The 19,243-nt window shown below is 40.1% G+C and overlaps 1 protein-coding gene across 1 annotated transcript in view; it reads left to right on the plus strand.

Annotated features, from left to right (window-relative positions):
- The window catches only part of EPHA10 (EPH receptor A10), a 1,119,172-nt gene that overhangs the window by 774,834 nt on the left and 325,095 nt on the right, over positions 1-19,243 (plus strand). The window contains exon 6 of the mRNA XM_073562411.1: positions 8,452-8,576. Coding sequence (XP_073418512.1) covers positions 8,452-8,576 — 125 coding nt within the window. The remainder of the gene's footprint in view (positions 1-8,451; positions 8,577-19,243) is intronic.

A 19,243-nucleotide genomic window follows, 5' to 3' on the forward strand; every position in this document is an offset into this window, starting at 1 on the left:
GATGTACACTACACTACACTACACCACACCACACACCAACCTGTCGTACACTACACCACACACACCAACCTGATGTAGTGTCAGGTTGGTATTTGTGGCGTAGTGTACGTCAGGTTGGTGTGTGTGTGGCGTAGTGTATGTGAGTTTGGTGTGTGTGTGGTGTATACAATACCACACACACCAACCTGACGTACACTACACTACACCACACCACACACCAACCTGTCGTACACTACACCACACACACCAACCTGATGTAGTGTCAGGTTGGTATGTGTAGCGTAGTGTAAGTCAGGTTGGTGTGTGTGGCGTAGTGTACGTCAGGTTGGTGTGTGTGTGGTGTATACTATACCACACACACCAACCTGATGTACACTACACTACACCACACACCAACCTGACATATACTACACCACACACACCAACCTATTGTAGTGTGGCAGGTTGGTGTGTGTGGCATAGTGTACATCAGGTTGGTGTGTGCATGGGTGTGTGGTGCATACTATACCACATACATCATCCTGACGTACACTACATACTTTCCATAAGCGACCTGGTGTCCGCTAATGATTGGAGCGAAGTTTCCATTCAAAGAGTCAAACAGCGCTTCTTCCCTTCAGGGCCCTGCTGTGCGCCTAAACAGTGGTTTATGACCACATATGAGATATCGGTGCACTCAGGAGAAATTGCCCAACAAATTTTAGAATCCATTTTATCCTGTTGCCTATGTAAAAATGAAAAAATGTAGGCAAAAATAATTTTTTTGTGAAAAAAAAAGTACTTCATTTTTCATTTCATTTTTACAGATAAATTTGTGAAGTACCTGGGGGTTCAAAGTGCTCACTATGCATCTAGATAAGTTCCTTGGGGTGTCTAGTTTCCATAATGGGGTCACTTGTGGGGGTACTCCAATGTTTAGGCACACAGGGGCTCTCTAAACACGACATGGTGTCCGCTAACTATTGGAGCTAATTTTCCATTCCAAAAGTCAAATGACGCTCCTTCCCTTCAGGGCCCTGCCGTGTGCCCAAACAGTGGTTTATGACCATATATGAGGTATCGGTGTACTCAGGAGAAATTGCCCAACAAATTTTATGATCCATTTTATCCTGTTGCCCATGTAAAAATGAAAAAATTGATGCTAAAAAAAAAATTTTGTTGGAAAAATTAAATTGTCCATTTTTTCCTTCCATGTTGCTTTAGTTCCTGTGAAGCACCTGAAGGGTTAATAATCTTCTTGAATGTAGTTTTGAGTAACTTGAGGGGTGCAGTTTTTAGAATGGTGTCACTTTTGTGTATTTTCTGCCATATAGACCCCTCAAAGTGACTTAAAATGTGAGGTGGTCCCTAAAAAATGGTTTTGTAAATTTTGTTGTAAAAATGAGAAATCACTGGTCAATTTTTAACCCTTTTAACTTCCTAACAAAAAAAAATTTTGTTTCCAAAATTGTGCTGATGAAAAGTAGACATGTGGGAAATGTTATTTATTAACTAGTTTGTGTCACATAACTCTCTGGTTTAACAGAATAAAAATTCAAAATTTGAAAATTGCCAAATTTCCATTTTTTTCACAAATAAACGAAAAAACAACCTCAGAATCGCTAGGATGCGTTGAAGCGTTCCTGCGTTATTAACTCAAAAAGGGACACTGATCAGAAATGGAAAAAATGGCCAGGTCATTAAGGTCAAAATAGGCTGGGTCATGAAGGGGCTAAAATTAAAATAGTTTTATGGAAATATTAAATCCTTAAAGACAGTTTCCCTATTTTTTTATACGATCTTTGATAGCAGGACACACCAACATTCAGGACTTCCAATTCTACTTTTTTTTCAGAAATACCAAAAAAGCAATTATTCAGAAACACAATGCTTTTTTAATCCTAATATTACTGGATGAATATAGCATTTAAAGACTGTAGAGCACACATGTTCCTAGGAATTCTTAACCCCTTAGCGACCGCCGATACACCTTTTAACGGCTGCTGCTTAACGACGCTGAGAAATAAGTGTATAGCACCCCCAAAGTTGGAATTTCTACAAGGTCTTGGCTACCGGGGGTAGCTGAGACCCCAGAAAACATGATTTGCGCCGTTTTTTACCAACCCCAGTGTTGCAAGCAAAGAAAATTCAATTTCCCATTTAATTTATCTCTCCTCTGATGTGATCGCACATCAGAGAGAGAAATGGGGTCCCTCAATACCCCTGGTACCTCCAGTGTTCCTGCATCCCCCTATGAAGTCCTCTTGCATGCAGTGTCTTCTTCTGGGAAAAAAATGGTGGGCACATGCGTAGTGCACTCGCTGAGATCTGCAGGCCAGCACTCAGCAACAATAGGATAACTTTTAACCCTTATAATGGCCTAACAAAAAAAAATATGTTTACAAAATTGTGCTGATGTAAAGATGACATGTGGGAAATGTTATTTATTAACTATTTTGTTCGATAGGACTCTCTGATTTAGGGGAAAATAATTAAAAGTTTGAAAATTGCTAAATTTTCCAAATTGTTGTCAAATTTCCATTTTTTTCATACATTAATGCAAGTCATAATGAATAAATTTTACCACTAACATGAAGTACAATATGTCATGGAGAAACAGGCAGAAATGCTTTCCTTGCTCAGGCCTCCAAACATGTGCACTATCAGGATGCAGTGGACACATATAGTTAAGATGACGGCAACACAGGTGCAAGAATACCGATGAGACAACCGCTCACATCCTACCAATTCATGCAGTTGGGCCCATTTGGTCTTGTAGTGCATTTGTTTGGAGGCCTTGACAGGTAAGCATCTCTGCCTTTTTTCTGTATTTTGGAATTTTTGGAGGATTTTCAAGTCCTCTTTTTGTGCTATTGCTGTTTAGTGTTAGGACTCATAAGCGTGGGGATCTGTGATGAGGATTATGAGCTTACGTATTTTGGCCAAAATATCAACTAATACCTCACATTTTTAATGTGTTTTTTTGCACTTTATTTTTCAGGGTGCAGTTGGGCTCATTTGGTCTTTTAAACTGTGGTGTCTGTTCACATGGGATGCATTTTGATAGCGCTGGGCAGTCAGCCTGATCTAAAAGAAGGGCGTAACAAATAGGCTGTTAACCTGGATGCTGTGCATTGCCATAGTGTGAACAGCGCCACATAAAAGTCTTCATTTTGCATTAATATACCAAGCAACCGCCCCCTCCATGTATTGGTAGGATATGAGCAGTTGTCTCATCGGCATTCTTGCACCTGTGTTGCCGCCTTCTTAACTATATGGGTCCGCTGCATCCCGATAGTGCATTTGCTTGGAGGCCTGGGCAGGTAAGCATCTCTGCCTTTTTTGCTGTATTTTTGAATTTTTGGAGGATTTTCAAGTCCTCTTTTTGTGCTATTGCTGTTTAATGCCAGGTCATTAAGTACAAAATTGTCTCTGTCACTAAGGGGTTAAATGAGCCACAGTTGTGTTGACCATAATCCACCATGTAGATGAAGATGACACACACTAGTGGATCTTTTTGAGACATTTGCTTTTTTTATTAATTGTTTTATCATTCATTAGCTATGGAATGAAAATTTTACCTTATTTGCAAAACTATAAATGTATAAAATACATGAGATTGCTATATTTCATATGTTGACATGTTTACTTGATAAATTACATAATTTAACACCATTCTGCCTGTGTGTTGCCTGTAATAAAATTGTGAAACTAACAGCTTTTTCCTTGTTATCCTACTACACGACATGTTGCAAGCACCTATTTAGCAGAACAATTTACATATTCGTAGAGTTATTAAATAACCATTTAATTATTCAATAGACCAAACGTTCTGGCGAGCTTCTTTATGACTTGACAAACAGAATCCTTTATGAACAGGAAATGATTGCCAATGTTTGTGGCATCATAGTCATTTTAGACAAATCGTTTCAAAACACATCAGTTGCCAGGAGATGTAGCTTACTGATTGCAAAACGTAATAAATGTCAGTCATGATCCAACTAAACAAAAATATTTTAGACGCCTAGACCATAAACACAGATCTTGTTAAAACATGATGCTCCTGGCTCTTAGAATTGGTTTTTAAATTTGCCCTACTCAGGAATTCTATAGGAATTATATTTACCACTAATAACAAGGGCAAAACTGTTTCCACCATAACTATATGGATAAAACTTGTATCGATATAAATATAATAATAACATTAAGCCTGTCTGTTTAAAGGGAACTTGTCAGGTCCGCCATGCCCTCCCAACCAGCAGCACTCACATATGTATGATTACATTCCCTGCCAAACCTGTATCATATTATTCACTTATATCCATATTTAAAAAGAGTATTTTTAACCTCCGCCTTTTGAAAACTTTGCAAATAAGGCCTTTTGATTAGTCGATGGAGCTTTAGTTTCCCCTGACTGGTTGGCCCTATGTGCATATTATTACACGCCTGTGGTCATGATAGCATGATTTTCATTAGCCGGCGTCATCGCCAGCTCCCCTGCTAATCGTGCACATGCGTACGGGCGGCAGCTCTATTGAGCTTCTGAAGACGGCTGTACATTTCCTGGCTTCACTAACATGCAAAGAGGGCCAATGAGTTTGAGGAAACTAACGTCCCATCGACTAATTATAGATTGGTCCTATTAGTATAAGAAAAGAGGAGGTTATAAAAAAAAAATTTAAACATGGATGTAAGTGAATAACATTTTTAAAGGCTGGTTTGGTAGGGAATTTACTAACACATATGGGAATGCTGCTGGGTTTGGGTTCATGGGGGGGCTGATAGATTCCCACTAAGAGTTGAAGGATATTATCCTATCTTTAAATATTATTGTGTTTTTCCAGATGTCTAAAATGTCTACCAAATTAATCATCAATAGTTGCTACTTAATTATGTTGCAACAAAAGCAATAAAAAAGGGAACAGTCAGAAATTATTAGACGCTAAACATAATCTAAGTCAGGCTTCTGGAATATTGATGATGTCTACACCTTTGCAGAATAAGCCTGTTTCTTTATTTTCTAGAAATCCATCAGTGAATATTTATGCCGATGAGCCATATAATCCAAGATGCATGAGTTGCAGGGGGCATTCCAAATGGCCATGCCCCACCCCTCCTATTATTTTGATGCTAATGGTATTGCATCGTTAAGATTTGGATTCCATTGAATACATTAGTGGAACAGGTAGTTGTTGGCTATCTGTTCAACCATTCAGTCTATGTGCCTGAGTCTCAGTGCTGTAGATGCAATTATATTAGACAACAAATCAATGAAATGCAGCCAGATGAGTAGAATTATTTTAATTTTTTCCAGTTAGTACTTGTGGTGGTATACTGTGGGGGAGCTGTGGGAACTATTGTACTGTAATGGCAACTGTGGGGTATCATAATTTGTGGAGAGTTTTGAGAGCATACTATGTGTGTGGAATGTGGTGGCAACATATTCTATAGGGACTATACTGTGTATAGGACTGTGAGGCCATAATACTTGTGAGGCGCTATTGGGCCATCATATTGTTAGGGATAACTGACAGCATTTTTCAGTGGGGGCCTCACACTGTGTGTGTGCTGTGGGGGTCATCATATCAAGCAATGATCTCTGAGAGAATCATACTGTGCCTACAGTTACTGTGTAGTTATTTTACTGTACTGTGAGTCAATCAAACTATGTGGAGGTTTTGAGGGGCATCATGCTGTGAGGGAATCATATTGTGGAGAGTGACTGGAGGCTTCATACCGTGTTGGGGTCACTTTTGTGACATAATACAGTGATGGAGGCACAGTGGCTTTGTAGAGTGTGGGGGCACTGTGTGGTATTCAAATTGTTCTGGAGCAGCATTATATTATTTTATAGGCACTATGGAAACATCATTCTATTTTTGAGCACTGTGTCAACATGAAAATTTGTGGGGAGCACTTTTTGGGCCTGTGTTGGGACACTGTAAGGACATCATACGGTGTTGAGAGCACTACTGGGACATCATAGTATGTTGGAGTTTCTGTGGGGCATCATACATTTCTTAGGGCACTGTGATGTCATCATTCTAAATGTATTATCTCCCTGGTTTCAGAAATATAGATGCATCTAAACTTAGCTATCCAGAAATACATTATTGTGTTATGCTAGCAAAGTATTTTACAGACCACGATTCATACCACAACTGTTGAGCGTTCACATACATACAATAATTACATCATCAAGTCAAACTATAGCTATGTGCTTGGTTGTTTTATTGTTGTTCTCACCTTGTGATATAAGCCTATAGTTAATGTAATGTCAGACATACCTGTACTTTCCAATTAATGTAAAGCGCAACTCAGTTTAACCCCTTAATGACCAGGGGTTGGTTTTGCATTTTCATTTTTCGCTCCCCTCCTTCCCAAAGACATAACTTTTTTATTTTTTGGTCAAAATGGCCATTTGAGGGTTTGTATTTTGCGGGACAAGTTGTTCTTTTGAACTGGCACCATTGGTTTTACCATGTCGTGTACTCAAAAACGGGAAAAACATTCCAAGTGTGATGAAATTGCAAAAAAAGTGCAATCCAACACTTGTTTTTTGTTTTTTGTTTTGCTAGGTTCGCTAAATGCTAAAATTGACCTGCCATTATGATTCTCCAGGTCATTACGAGTCCATAGACACCAAACATATCTAGGTTCTTTTTTTATCTAAGTGGTGAAAAAAATTCCAAACTTTGCTATAAAAAAATTGCGGCATTTTCCGATACCCATAGCGTCTCCATTTTTCATGATCTTGGGTAGGATGAGGGCTTATTTTTGGCATGCCAAGATGACATTTTTAATTATACCATTTTGGTGCAGATACAATCTTTTGATCGCCCGTTATTGCATTTTGATGCAATGATGTGGCGACCAAAAAAACGTAATTCTGGTGTTTTGACTTTTTTTCTCGCTATGCTGTTTAACGATTAGGGTAATCCTTTTTTATTGATAGATCGGGCGATTCTTAATGAGGCGATACCAAATATGTGGGCTTTTTTTTAATATTGTTTTGTTTTGAATGAGGCGAAAGGGGGGTGATTTGAACTTTTATATTTTTTAATTTTTTTATATTTTGAAAAACTTTTTTTTTTTACTTTTGGCATGCTTCAATAGTATCCATGGGAGACTATAAGCTGCCACAGCCTGATCGGCTTTGCTACATAGAGACGATGATCAGATCACATGCATATAGCAGAATACCTCACTTGCTATGAGTGCTGACCACCGAGCGGCGCTCATAGCAATTCAGCAGTGACAACCATAGAGGTCTCCAGGAGACCTATGGTTGTCATGCCAATCCATTGTTCACCTGTGATCATATGATGGGGGTCACCGATGGGCGGATTTCTGGCACAATTGCCGGAAGTGCATGTTAAATGCCGCTGTCAGAGTTTGACAGCGGCATTTAACGAGTTAATAGCAGCGAGTGGATCGCGATTCTATCCGCGGCAGTTCCAGGCACATGTCTGCTGTTCAAAATAGCTGACATGTGCCAGGAAAGATGTGGACTCACCGACGGAGCCCACATTAAAGGGAGGGAGTCTGACATCGGCGTACATTTAAGACTTTATGTCAGAAAGAGGTTAAATGAAAACTTTTAAGAAACATACGACTCTAACCATTGACATAATGTATCCAACATGCACTGTAGATCATTGTGTTTATTCTATGTCATTTACCTCCTAGTGAACACTTTCATATTAACTAGATTATATTGCTGTTAATATTTTCTTGCATATTTAAGTAATTGGAAGTCTGGATACACGGGTCCTTTCACACTGCTTTTGCATGCTCCCTCATGTCCAGTGGCCCCATAAGGGCTTTAGTCTGCTGCAAAGTGGGATTCGGGCGTTTGTGCCAATGGTACTGATGGAGTCACCGTGTGCTCTGTTGTGTATCATTTTTGACCATATATGCCTATTGGAGGTGAACACCAAGACATAGTAGATGACAATTAGCTGCCAGCCTCATCTAGGCTTATACGGCCTAAAATGATGCTCATGAGAGCATATGATGACTCCATCTGCATCATTATAGCCAATGACAAAGTCTGCGCATACACCGGAATCCCGCTTTGTGGGAGACTTGGACAAAAGCCCTGATTGCTCCACTGAACTTGAGGAAGAACACAGTGTGAAATGGCCCAAAGGTAGGATTCATACTATCTGCTTATCGTGCTACCTTACATTGACACTAGCTATCTTCCTCTTGTTCTACTGCGTTTTGTACTATGTATGAAGTTTTCTTACAATACTTTGTCATGCTGACATTTGGAGATTATTGTTACTGTGGAGTAAATCTATGCCTGCTATAGTTCACACCCAGGTCTCAACAGAGGTGATTCTAAAAGTACTAATTTAATTTTAAATTTTTATCAAAATCATTGATAGATAGATTAAATGAAAAGTACCGTAATCAAATTTTTGACCTGCAATCCCTTGTTAATTTTGTGCTTTGTTTTTCTCTTAGCACTGTCTCTGATCACTGACATTCGGGCGGACAAAATAGGTCAGAAAAGCATCACCTTATCATGGCAGGAACCGACGTTTCCATTCATCAACAATACTGAGTATGAGATCAAATACTACGAAAAGGTATAACATGATTCGTTTATTCCTTATCTATTCCTGCCAATATGTGTTATAATCACTCTCAGGTGTCAAACTTTGTTCAATTACTTTTTTATTCAAATACCTTTGGTAAGAAAGCAGAAAGGCAAACCATTATAATGCTTTCTATCACGCTAGACTTTTCTGCCGATAGGTTGTCAATAGCTTTAATAGTGTTCTGAAACTTCTTTTTTTTTTTTAAGATGTTGTCATTGAGACCTGAATTATTCCTTTCCAAAGCTAGATAAGGCAGCTTTCACACTTCAGGCTTTCGGTATCTGGCATGGTGCGGCGAAAAACCGGACTACCGGATCCGGCCGCAAACGCAGACCCCGGATCCTTCTTTCTGCCAGATATATTCCTGGCAGAGAAGGTTTCCGGGCATGCGCAGTGCGAAAAACCGGTCCGGCATTGGGAAAAAACGTTGCATGCAACATTTTTTCCAGACGCCGGACTGGCTATTTTCTCCGGATCCAGGAAAAACCGGAAGCGCCGCATTACCATCCGGTGCAATGCGGCAGCAATGATACAGCACGGGGAAAAAGCCGGATCTGGTCGTAACAGGCGCCGGATCCGGCAGCCCGGTTTTTCGCCGCACCATGCCGGATACCGAAAGCCTGAAGTGTGAAAGTGGCCTAAGATATCACATTGGCATGCAATTAATAACACATCCGTCACCTACGTATATAACCTCCAATCAGAGTTAGACTGTCTCATACAGTATGAAAGCAATGTCTTTCACCAGGTTTTATGGAAAGGATCATTAAGTTACACATACTATGAACAAAATGTATATACTGCAAAACAATATTAATAGTATGTGACATGGAACGGTAAGAAAAGCTCATTTTTAGCAAGTCTAAACCCATTTACAATGAGAAGAGTGAATTCCTTTCTTTCGTAATTCTCCTGTATGTGTCAGTGATTACAAAGACCACAAAAATGCAGAATTTGCAAGATCTTTCTTCTGCATAAATTCTACAAACACATAAATATTTTCAGAATATTTTTAAGAAAATACATTAGAGACATTGACCCTCAGAAAGTAGACATAAATCTTGTGTGACATTACAGCCATGGGTATGGGTTTTGTTTCCAATATTATCACCAATTTCTTTATTAAAGAGACACGGACAGCACATTTGTAATATCTCACCTGACGGCAGCATAATAAGCAAATGTCCTGATTCCGGCTGTGTACCACTTACTGGCTCACTTTCTGTAGTTCTGCTAAGGTATTATTGGCTGAAGATTCTCACTGAAATAACTAGCAAACAAGCAGTGATGACACAGTATATGTACCCAGAAAGCGGTCAATTAGTGGTAATGCGACATTCAGAGAAGGGGAAGATCTGAAGCACATAAAATAGTTTTTAAAGCACCACTCCTGCATTTTTTTTATTTCAGCACTGAAGTGGTGCCATGAATCTAAGTTCCCTGACCCTAGTAATAAACTTACCAGCTGCTGTTTTTTGCCCTTCCTGGCGCTGCTACTGTCCGCTACTGTCAATTATAACTGTCACAAGCGCTCAATGTAGGTCTATGAGAGACTTGTTCTGACTTCATTCTGGCTCTCATAGATTTACATTAAGTTGTGACCTCCGGTTCACCCATTAAACCTTGGAGAGATCCGTCAGGTCACAAACTACCGATCGACTATAGTGGAACTGATAAGACAGTGGCTGGAGAGTATAATACTTGATGCAGGGAACCTCGATTAGTTGCACCACTCCAGCGATAAAATACTAAAAAATCTGTTATGCTGCTTTAATCAAAACTGCAGCAATCAATAAAATAAGTGACACATAGCTAGCATTAGGGTCTCTGTCCCTACATCTTCCTGCTCTCAGATGAAATAGTAAAAGCCTTGTGACAGATTCCTTTTAAATTATTGCTCTGATATGTCATAGTTGCATGATATCAATCTAAAAGAAGCTAAGTAATTGTATTCATCCCTTATTAGATCCATTTGAATTCCTATCAATCCTGTGGTACAGTAAAGGGTGTTTTACTGGATGGGAGATACATTTCTCCCAGCAGATTAATGTTTGTCCGGGTTTTTCCCTAAAGACAGGACCTGCGATGATGTCATGGTCACGTGATCAGCCCATGTGATGTTTACCTCACCTGTGGGAGGGGATATGGGCTATGTAATGGAGGTTGGTATTTGGCACATGGTGAGTGTGTCTGGAAGTTACAGGAACTTGGCTGGACTTAGTCTGAATTTGTATACAGGATCCCCGTACAGCAGGACTATAGCAGCAAGACTCTCAAGAACCCTGGGAATGGCACCTGGCGGATGCCGCGGACCTGGCAGCTGCATAGTTAAGCCCGTCCCATGCAAGGGATGAGTCTGGGACCAGTGGTTCTCCAAGCTGGAGTATATTTATGTTTTTCCCTTATTTTCTGTTAACCTGCTGTTTGCAAAGTGACATTAAACCACTGAAATTGGACCTTAAGCCTTTCTGTTGCCTCGTTACGGCAGCCCTGCCATTACCTACCGACTTCAACAGAAGTCCGATTGATTAAGATCGGCAATGTTTACACAGGTCTTGATGAGGGGCGTGCTTTTGATTCATGAAGAGGAGCGCATCTCTTAATGAATCTGGAGCATTTGATGAGTGATGCGAACATTCATGTGCTACGCCAGAAATCTTACTCTTGTCATACAAAAACCACAGCTTGTCATGAAATAGATGAGCTCTGGCGTCATGCCCCCATTGCAACACCATTCTGCCCCAGCTCTGCCCATATCATATGCCAGGTTCCAGTGTATGTAGCAGGCTCAAGAGCTGAGCATACAATGCACCCGGGAAATGCTGGCTACATTCACTGCAGTTTAACCATTAAATACCACTGTCAATCACTAGCAGCTGCATCTAAATAGTGTGGCTACTGGTACGCATGTTCTCCAACTTCCATTAAGCCCCTCTGACGTGAAGACAGGGAATATTATTGGGTTGCTATTGCAGCTAATGAAGTCCCCATTAGCGGCTATCTAACTCCTCCTTTGAAACCTAGCTTGTCATTTTGACTATATTGTGCAAAACAGTAATGTATAGAACAAATTATTCAATGATTACAGGTTTGAGTCGCCCAAGGTGGATAAATAATACAGTAAAAAATAAAATAAGTTGCAAAAAATTCTAAATATATTAAAATGTTAATCACTCAAATTTTTCCTGTGCAATACTAAAGAAATAGATAAAATTCATTAGCCTGTGTAATATACACTGTAAAGAAAACGAAAATAAAACACCAAAATGTGTTTTTTTCGTTCATCACATTACCTTAAAGCACCACTCCAGCATTTTTTACTGCAACATTGGAGTCGTGTTTTAAATGTAATTCCCCTGCACCTGTCTCATAGTTACCTGTCGCCGCCTTCATTATTTTACAGCATTGTGCCCATCTGTCTCCGTTAAATAGTGAACTGCTGGCAGCTCCAATGATTCATGGAGCGGCGCGGAGGTCATTTTTCAGTTCAAAACTTTGAGAGCCTCATTCTGGCTCTCATACACTTGCATTGAGAGCTTGTAATGTAGCTTTTGACTTATGGACATTCAGAAGCTGCACTGAAAAACAGTGAACACGCCGGAGGGTGAGTATAAGACCGGAGGCAGGTGACTTACATTTAAAACGCCACTCCAGCACTGGAAAATAAACCCAGCTGGAGTGATGCTTTAGGAATAAGCAAAAAAAAAGCAATTAAAAGATCACACAAACCAGAATATGTTGTAAATATTAATACCAGCTTGACATGCAAAGAAAAACCTACCACTCAGGTCCAAAAAATGTAAAAAATTAAAAGTCTCAGAAAATGGCGACACAAACCAAATTTTTATTTTTCACAATTTTCCGATTAAATAACTTAATTTTTGAATGACTTAAATATTAAAAACTTTACAAGTGTGGTATCACAGTAATTGTGCTGACATGGGAAATCATGTTGCCAGTTCACATTAACTGTACACCGATCTATAAAAGCAAAATCCTAAAAATAATGGTAAAATTACTTTTATTGAACCCTTTAGTGACAGAGCCATTTTGCAGCTTAATGACCAGGCCAATTTTTATAAATCTGACCACTGTCACTTTATGAGGTTATAACTCTGGAACGCTTTAATGGATCCTGCCGATTCTGAGATTGTTTTTTCATGACATATTGTACTTCATGCTAGTGGTAAAATTTCTTTGATAAGTCTTGTGTTTATTTATGAAAAAACAGAAATATGGTGAAAATTTTGAACATTTTTGCAATTTTAAAACTTTAAATTTTTATGCCCTTAAATCAGAGAGATGTGTCACACAAATTTCTTAATAAATAACATTTCCCACATGTCTACTTTACATCAGCACAATTTTGGAAGCAAATTTTTTTTTGTTAGGAAGTAAGAAGGGTTAAAAGTTGACCAGCGATTTTTCATTCTTACAGCAAAATTTACAAAACCATTTTTTTAGGGACCACATCACATTTAAAGTCATTTTAAGGGGTGTACATGACAAAAAATACCCAAAAGTGGTACCATTCTAAAAACTAGACCTCTCAAGGTGCTCAAAACCACATTCAAGAAGTTTATTAACCCTTTACGTGCTTCACAGGAACTAAAGCAATGTGGAAGGAAAAAATTAACATTTAGCTTTTTTTGCAAAAAATTTACTTCAGAACCAATTTTTTTATTTTCTCAAGTGTTAAAAGAGAAAATCAGCCACAAAATTTGTTATACAATTTCTCCTGAATGCGCCGATAACCCATATGTGGGGGTAAACCACTTTTTCAGCACACGGCAGAGCTCGCAAGGGATGGAGCGCCGTTTGACTTTTTCAACGCAGAATTTCCTGGAATTGAGATCGGATGTCATGTTGCGTTCGGAGAGGCCTTAATGTGCCTAAACAGTGGAAACCTCCAACAATTGACCCCATTTTGGAAACTAGACCACTTAAGGAACTTATTTAGATGTGTGTTGAGCACTTTCAACCTTCAAGTGCTTCACAGAAGTTTATAACGTAGAGCCATGAAAATAAAAAATCATTTTTTTTCCACAAAAATGATCTTTTTGCCCCCAAATTTTTATTTTTACAAGGGTAACAGGAGAAATCATACCCCCACAGTTATTGTGCGATTTGTCCTGAGTACACTGATACCCCATATGTGGGGGGCAACCACTGTTTGGGCGCATGGGAGAGCTTGGAGGGGAAGGAGTGCCATTTTGGAATGCAGACTTTGATGGAATGGTCTGCGGGCGTCATGTTGCGTTTGCAGAGCCCCTGATGGGCCTAAACAGTGGAAACCCCCCACAAGTGACCCCATTTTGGAAATTAGACCCCCCAAGGAGCTTATCTAGATGTGTGGTGAGCACTTTGAACCTCCAAGCGCTTCACAGAAGTTTTTAAACGCAGAGCCGTGAAAATAAAAAGTCTTTTTTATTTCCACAAAAGTGATTTTTTTAGACCCCAATTTTTAGACCCCTAAAGTTGGTAAATAGTGGAAACCCCTCAATTCTTGCTCTAACCCTAACCCCTACACATCCCTAACCCTAATCCCAACCCTAATCCCTAATCATAATTCTAACCCTAATCCTAGTTCACCCTAACCCTAAATCTAACCCTAACCCTAGCCCTAACCCTAGCCCTAACCCTGGCCCTAACCCTGGCTCTAACCCTAACCTTAGCCCTAGCCCTAACCCTAACCCTAATGGAAAACTAAAAAAAAAATATTTTCTTTATTTCGTCATGTTGGCCTAACTAAGGGGGTGATAAGCGGGGGGTTATGAACTATTTTTTTTTATTTTGATCACTATGATAGTTTATCATAGTGATCAAAATGAATGGATGGAATCTGCCATCCGGAGCCGGCAGATTCCCGGCGGGCGCATGCGCATGCGCCCGCCATTTTCTTCTGGATCCAAGATGGCGGTGCCCAACAGAGGACGCCGGCGGGACGTGGGACCACCGGGAGGGGACCCTGGACCACGGAGAGGTACCGGGGGATGGGGGACCCTAATTCTCTCTCCTCTGATGTGCGATCACATCAGAGGAAAGAGAAATATAATGCAAAATTGCGCCTTTTTTTGCGGTCGCCATTATAGGGTTAATAACGGCGATCGCAAAAGCGGGGTCGGTAAAAACCGACCGATTCATATTCTCTAGGGTCTTGGCTACCCCCGAAAATCTGACACTGGGGGGCGCTATTCACTTTCTCCACAGCGCCGTGAATTAGCGGCGCTGTGGTTTCAATACACTTAGCTACCACCGTTAAAAGGCGTATCGGCGGCGTATCAGCGGTCGCTAAGGAGTTAATTCATGGAATTTGTAATTTTTTCCCTCATTTTCATTACACTGTATGGTAAAATTATTGGTTTCATTTAAAGCTACGACTGGCCTCAATGGCCTTATATGGATGTGATTATGGAAAGATAAAAAATGTTATGGATTTTGGAAGCAGGGGAGGAAAAAACAGAAGGGCACAAAAAGTGAAAAATTACTCTGTCATGCAGGAGATAAGCATTCATGACTGGGATCAGGAGTGTTAACTAGCATCAAGTTATGGCCTATGAAATTCCTTGGAAGTGGAAAGACATTTCATAAACATGTCTAACAGTGAAATTTGGAATTCCATCAACACAACATGATTACATTAAGGCAGAAACATGGGCCTCTCAAAATGAATAAGTCCTTTAGTTATGCAGAACAATAAACTAATTAGCTGTGACAAGCTGTAGCTAAATCAATACTGAACCTTTCCTATTATGTATAATTGTATTTCCAAGGCATAACTGCATATCCAATTTGAGTTGAACAAATCAAATATCGTAACTAAAGGTCTAATCATGGAGGATCATTTAGAAAATGAGATGGTCTTAATTTGAAAAAGAAAATTGCGCTGCCAAACCTTTCAGTGAATCATGCATGTAGATGACAAATATTGTTAGTGACACTAAGAAATGGAAGTCAAGAAAAGAACTTCAATTCAAACTCAGTCCAGTTACGTACATGATGTGATGCTCATATAGATCAGAATTCCACTTACAGTTTCTTTTATGTATAAAGGCCTAGTATAAAGAATATAAGATGGGTCAATGGATTTTTCAATCTTACTGCAAAAGACTTATTCTCGTTCTATCCCACTACACAATCAGTGTACTGTATATATAAAAAGTTATGAAACTTTTTGTATACATTGGGCCAGATTAAATGTATAAGACATGTATTTATAGGAATCATAATACATACTTGGATTCAAGTAATCTAAATTTAAAAGGTGCAAATTTAGATTTTCCCCCAAGGGGGTCACTATTGTCTTCTAACTTAATGAATAAGTCATAGACATGCCCTAAACTGTAACCACTGGCACTTTTACACTTTTACTACTATGTAGGGTCAGAAGTGTAATATTAGTAAAACGCACAATATTTCTGGCAGAGTTTTCATTGTAAACTGGAACAAATCAATAAAAAGCTTCTTATTTGTGTTTTAATTTCTTTCCATTTTCAAGATATTTAAGTCTGACTTGACATTAAAAAAGGGGGTAAAATATATTATCTTATACCTAATATATAAAGCTCAATGTATGTATGTGTGTATGTATGTGTGTATGTCCGGGATTGGCATCCGCACTGTCGCAGCTACAGCCACAAAATTTGGCACAGTCACACGTTTGGACCCCGAGAGCGTCATAGGCTATGTTGTGAGGTGAAATTTTAACCCCGCGCGTTCCAATTCACCAAACAATTTTGCCCCTATCTATCTACATAATGGGGAAAAAGTGAAAGAAAAAGTGTTGGAGGCAAATTGACAGCTGCCAGATGTGAACAAGGGGGACTTAAAGAATGAGAGCGATAGCACCAAACAGTATATACCGTACAGTTGCTAAGGTGGGGCCCTGACATGGGATACTCACCACACACGGGGATATGAACACACACACAAAATGCGCCACACACTACCACATGCTTCAACACATATACCACCCTCAGCACACATTTCACCACACATACACCAACCTCGCCACATAAAAGTCGAAACACAAAAGTCACCACTTAAAACTCGCCACGCTGTCCCAGAGCTGTTTAAAGGATGAAAAATGAGCTGTGATTGGTTGCTATCAGCAACAGTTTTCTTTGTAAACAGTTGTGGTAACTGAGGCCTATTATTATTATCAGTTCTATGGTGTTATCGTCCTTCTGTAAAGCTGGAAATAACACAATTTATTACCGTACCAACACAGACCACCCTCTGACACAGACTGGAGGGGGAGCCCAGTATCACACAGGATAGGATTAGATACACGGCTCAGCAGTCAGTATCACACAGGATAGGATTAGATACATGGCTCAGCAGGCAGTATCACACAGGATAGGATTAGATACACAGCTCAGCACACAGTATCACACAGAATAGTCAGAATAGTATTAGATACATGGCTCAGCAGACAGTATCACACAGAATAGGATTAGATACACAGCTCAGCACACAGTATCACACAGAATAGTATTAGAAACATGGCTCAGCAGTCAGTATCACACAGGAGAGGATTAGAAACATGGCTCAGCAGGCAGTATCACACAGGATAGGATTAGATACACAGCTCAGCACACAGTATCACACAGAATAGTATTAGAAACATGGCACAGCAGACAGTATCACACAGAATAGGATTAGATACACGGCTCAGCAGTTAGTATCACACAGGAGAGGATTAGATACACAGCTCAGCAGTCAGTATCACAAAGGATAGGATTAGACACATGGCTCAGCAGGCAATATCACACAGGATAGGATTAGATACACAGCTCAGCAGACAGTATCACACAGGATAGGATTAGATATGCTGCTCAGCACACAGTATCACACAGAATAGTATTAGATACATGGCTCAGCAGTCAGTATCACACAGGATAGGATTAGATGCACGGTTTTTATGTGCAATATAATCATTATAATTTGTTATAACTAACCACAGTTGGTTACTATGCCCAGGCAACGCCAGACTCTTCAGCTAGTACAGTATATAATGCTCCATGATGTTATATATGCAGACTTCTTATGACATTTATATGTTGAAAATAGGAGTACACAAAGTCTAATAGGCATGGAAAGAACAAGTTGATGACATATTGTGGCAACTATCTTTTTCCCTTCTTCAAGAAAGACCACTTCGTCAGGGCCCTGACGAAGAAGGTCCGTGCACCTTCGAAACGCGTTGGCGATTGGCCCCTTGCAGCTACCGTCCTTCCATTCTGAGTTCCCCGTTCTAGGTGACATCACCCAGACCATGCCCGTTCCACTCTCCAACACTGTCAGCGGCGTCCTTCGGCCGGCGCACGCCGCGTGTATCAAGACTTTGGGAGGGTAGGTGGGAGCCATTCAGGGGAGGACGCTCTCCGGTCTCCAGCCTCCCTCCATCTGGTACACTATACTCTTTTCACGTGACGGCACGATCCTGTGTGATCCCCGGTGCCTGGTCTGATTACGTCCTCCTGCTCCAGCGCCCAGGACTCTCTGTTACCGAAGTACCGCTTTGATTGAAGGTAGGCAGGATTTCATTTGTATGCCGCACTTTTAACTTTGTTTCAATTACCCATCATTGATAGCAGACTTTGCTTTATTTGTGCAGCAGCAGCTTTAGTTAATATATCTTGGAACCATTACTTTTGCCAGTTATTTGCACAGTAACGGCTTGAGCACTTGCAGCTTTAGCAGTTACTGCTGGGAGCGCCTGTGTATTACAGTTATATTTATTAAAAACCAGAAAATCACATTGTATGATTTTTAAAAAATTACATTGCATTTTGTTGCATGAAATAAATATTTAATCACCTACCAACCAGCAAGAATTCTTGCACTCACAGACCTGTATAAAAGACATCTCCACCATGGCCAAGACCAAAGAGCTGTGTAAGTACACCAGGGATAATATTGTAGAACTGCACAAGGCTAGGATGGACTACAAGACAATAGGCAAGCAGCTTGGTGAGAAGGCAACAACTGTTGGCAGAATGATTAGAACATGGAAGAACTACAAGATTTCTGTCAATCTTTCTAGGTCTGAGGCTTCATGCAAGATCTCACCTCACGGTGTATGGATGATTTTGAGAAAGGTCAGAAATTAGCCCAGAACTACAATGACCTGAAGAGAGTTGGAACCACAGTCTCAAACATTACCGTTAGTATCAATCTACGCCATCATGAATTAAAATACTGCAGGGCATGCAAGGTCCTCCTGCTCACGCCAGCTCATGTCCAGGCCAATTTGAAGGTCGTCAAAGACCATCTAGGTGATGTAGAGGAGGCATGGGAGAAGGAAATGTGGTCAGATGAGACCAAAGTAGAACTTTTTTGGCATCAACTCCACTTGCCATGTTTAGAGGATGAAGAATTAGAACAACCCCAAGAATACCATCCCACCTGTGAAGCATGGAGGAGAAAACATCATACTTTAGGGGTGTTTTCTGCAAATGGGACAGAATGACTGCACTGTATTGAAGGTAGAATGCATGGGGTCATGTATCGTGAGATTTTGGCCAACAACCTCCTTCCCTCAATAAGATCGTTGAATATGGGTTGTGACTGGGTCTTCCAGCATGACAATGGCCCAAAACACACAGCCAGGGCAGCAAAGGATTGATTCCATAAGAAGCATTTCAAGGTCT

The sequence above is a fragment of the Dendrobates tinctorius genome, unplaced genomic scaffold, assembly GCF_039654945.1.
Source record: "Dendrobates tinctorius isolate UK_male_01 unplaced genomic scaffold, ASM3965494v1 ptg000015l, whole genome shotgun sequence".
Taxonomy (NCBI): domain Eukaryota; kingdom Metazoa; phylum Chordata; class Amphibia; order Anura; family Dendrobatidae; genus Dendrobates; species Dendrobates tinctorius.